The 3,187-nt window shown below is 39.2% G+C and overlaps 1 protein-coding gene and 1 long non-coding RNA gene across 2 annotated transcripts in view; one reads left to right on the top strand and one right to left on the bottom strand.

Moving 5' to 3' along the window:
- Positions 1-3,187, bottom strand: part of LOC106868882 (b(0,+)-type amino acid transporter 1) — a 161,028-nt gene that overhangs the window by 5,435 nt on the left and 152,406 nt on the right. The window contains exon 8 of the mRNA XM_052968702.1: positions 2,159-2,262. Within this exon, the coding sequence (XP_052824662.1) occupies positions 2,159-2,262 (104 nt within the window). The remainder of the gene's footprint in view (positions 1-2,158; positions 2,263-3,187) is intronic.
- LOC128248132 (uncharacterized) overlaps positions 1-3,187 on the top strand; it is a 27,123-nt gene that overhangs the window by 9,389 nt on the left and 14,547 nt on the right. The gene's annotated exons all lie outside the window — the stretch shown is intronic.

Below are 3,187 nucleotides of genomic sequence, written 5' to 3'. Positions count from 1 at the left end.
ATATATAGAGAGAGAGAGAGAGAGAGAGAGAGAGAGAGAGAGAAATGGATACACACACATACATATATATATGCGCGTGCACGTGTGTATACACACACACACACACACACACACATATATATATATATATACATACTACATATATATTAATAAACATACACATGTATGTATAATAAGAAAGGGAGGCAGATATTATAATGTATGCAACTGTGCGGGCTGGTGCGATCGATAAACAGATGCGTATAGCTAACTTACAGTCTGTTAAGAATGATTTCTTACGAAATTAGATATCATAAAACAGTAACCTAAGAACATGTGTGTTCGTGGAAATGTTGAGAAAGTGACACACTTATACAGACATCAATAGGTAGAACAGATGGAAGGACATTCATGCAGACAGATCGATAGAAACTGAGAGCGAAACAAATACAGACACACGCACATATATGCATATATTTATATCTGTGTGTATGCATAAGTACATACACAAACGGGCGCGCGTAAATGTGTAAGCCTTTACATACTCAATATTCTTAGCTTGATATAAGTTTATTTATGTGTAAGATAAACTAAGATTACAAACCAAGACTACGGCCCTTCTATCAGCTATACACATCAGCCTGTTGGAAACAAAAGGGCTGTTCGAACGATACTATCCATGGCCCGAAGTATAATCAGTGTTCATCTCACGCAATAATAAACTAAAAGTGTGTTCAGGTGTGTGAGTGTACATATCACGCATGTGCATTTTTTTATTTTTTATTTTGTAGGGTCAGTTGGGCATTGTCTGTGACAAAAACAGCACCATGACGCAGTTCACTCTGTCATAAATTTGGAAACGACATGCTGTATTGCTTGACATTCGCGCCGGGAACTCCAACACGAACATTTGAGAGTGTTTAGGTGTCAATCTGAGGAGAGTGCAATCGGTGGACATGTAGCGAAGGAGATAAAAATCAAACATCCAGTCAACGTCGTAATGTTTAAAGTGGTCGTTAGTGATGGTGACGTTATGCCTCCATTCATCTTCCCACACCACCTCAGACTCAAGTGCCTGGAGGAGGTAGTGCTGCCCTGGGACAAGAGGGTGACTGCTGGAAGATCCTATGTCTGGCAACCGGACTCTGCTACACAAGCAGGAGAACCCAGTCATGGCTTTCAGACAGTTTCTGCGACCTAGCATCTGACCATCCAACTCCCTAGCTTGAAACCCCCTTGATTAGTGTGTGGGGTACAGTTGAGCGAGAGACCAACAAAACTCCTTTTAACACCAATGATGAACTGAAGGCAAGGATTATGACAACATTCACCAACTTAAACAAAGGAGACTGTCCAGAAGAGTTGGAGGACATTCCGAAGTCGTCTGGAGGCTGTGGTTGAAGCCAATGGCAATTTTATTCAATAAACTTACTCTTTAGTATTTCAAGATGTTTTTATGTAATTCTGGTAATTCTTTCTGTTAAAACGAGATGTCTGGCGACCAGACAGTTCTTTCTCGCTACCCAATATCCATGGCGGCCTTTAACAGGGTTCACTCGGCTCCAAGTATTTGAATTAGAATTGTAACCCTCTGGAATAACAGCACTTCTACCACATATTCCCTGTAAATACTTTACGTAACTGCATATGTTGTCCATGAATTCCACCATATCAATCTCACCAGTTTGAAAAGGTCTTGAGGGGTAACGGCCACTGCTTCACCCCCTCTGACTAAACTAGAAAAGGTATAGAGCCAATGAAGAAGCCTTTTCGTAACTGCTCGTCCTAGTAGATATAAAAACTAAATCTCTCTCAAATGACACCTTGATGTTTTTTGTGGTAGGTAATATCCCTTAAGAAAGAAGATAGTGATGGCTGAAAAGCATTTCACAATAGATCTATGAAATCATACAGGACGAGGGTTAAATAACAGCAGCAACTACTTAGAAAAATGATTCCAAATTTTGGTACAAGACCAGCAATTTTGCGGTACTTTTTTTATCGACTCTGACAGGATGAAAAGCAAAGTCGACTTCGACAAAATATGAACTTAGAACTTAAAAGACGGACGAAATACCGCTAAGTATTTTATACGATATGCTAACGATTTTGCCAGTTCGCTACTTTAACGACTTAGAGATAATAAAATATAATGATAAAACGTGAAAGATTGACTTACCTTCCGGTTGAGAATAAGACACCATTGGCCGCTCCGAAACATGACATAACAACAAACATTGGCATTATCCAAGCCATGATTCCGAGGACCCTTTCGCCCCAAAGCTACAAGACGCAAAAAAAAAAAAGAAAAATTGTAATAAAAGAATGAATAATACGTGAATAACTATTATTTATTGGTAACAATCTTGCATTGTAAAAGATAATTCTTCCACATAAATTCGATATTCTGTATGTACGTACACAAAAACTTACGCATATATGCTCGTATGCATATCCATACAAAAATATAGAAATGTACACACATATGCATATACACACGCGCACTCATCTCTTCTTTTAATTGTGCCTGTCATGGGAGTACATCCATGCTGGGTCTTCGCTTCGAAGGGATTAGTCGACCAAATCAACCTCAGTACTTATACTTTTTAATATTCTAGTAATTATTCTAGTTTATCTTTCTCTTTTGCCGAATCACTTATTTACGGAGTTGTAAACAACCCAACACGAAATATCAAATGGGGTGGGATTACAAACACAAGAAGACACACACACTTATATACATACCCCGACATATATATTAATATTTATATTTTTGTGTGTGTATATACATCTATCTGTATATATATGTGTGTGTGAGTGTGAGTGTATATATATATATATATACATATATATATACACTCTAAATACTCACACATATATGTATATATATGGTCAGGTCACGTTCGTCGGATGAATGAACACCGCCTTCCCAAGATCTGTCTCTACGGTGAACTGTCTGAAGGAAAACGTCCTCGTGGAGCCCCCTTGAGGCGGTACAAGGACCAACTCAAATCAACGTTGTAAAGCACTAATATCGAGCCGCACACTGGGAGGATATCTCGGCAAACAGACCCCTTTAGAGACACACCATCAAAACGGGTTCAGCGGACTTCAAGAAAGCCCGAATCGCAAGAGCTGAACTCAAGAGACGGGAGAGAAAGCAGCGCCTTCTCCTTCCCAAACCAACCCCTTCTATCCCTTGTCTACA

This window comes from Octopus bimaculoides, chromosome 6, assembly GCF_001194135.2.
Source record: "Octopus bimaculoides isolate UCB-OBI-ISO-001 chromosome 6, ASM119413v2, whole genome shotgun sequence".
NCBI lineage: Eukaryota > Metazoa > Mollusca > Cephalopoda > Octopoda > Octopodidae > Octopus > Octopus bimaculoides.
Note: the sequence above shows the minus strand (reverse complement) of the source record. Positions and strands in the feature narration are given on the sequence as shown.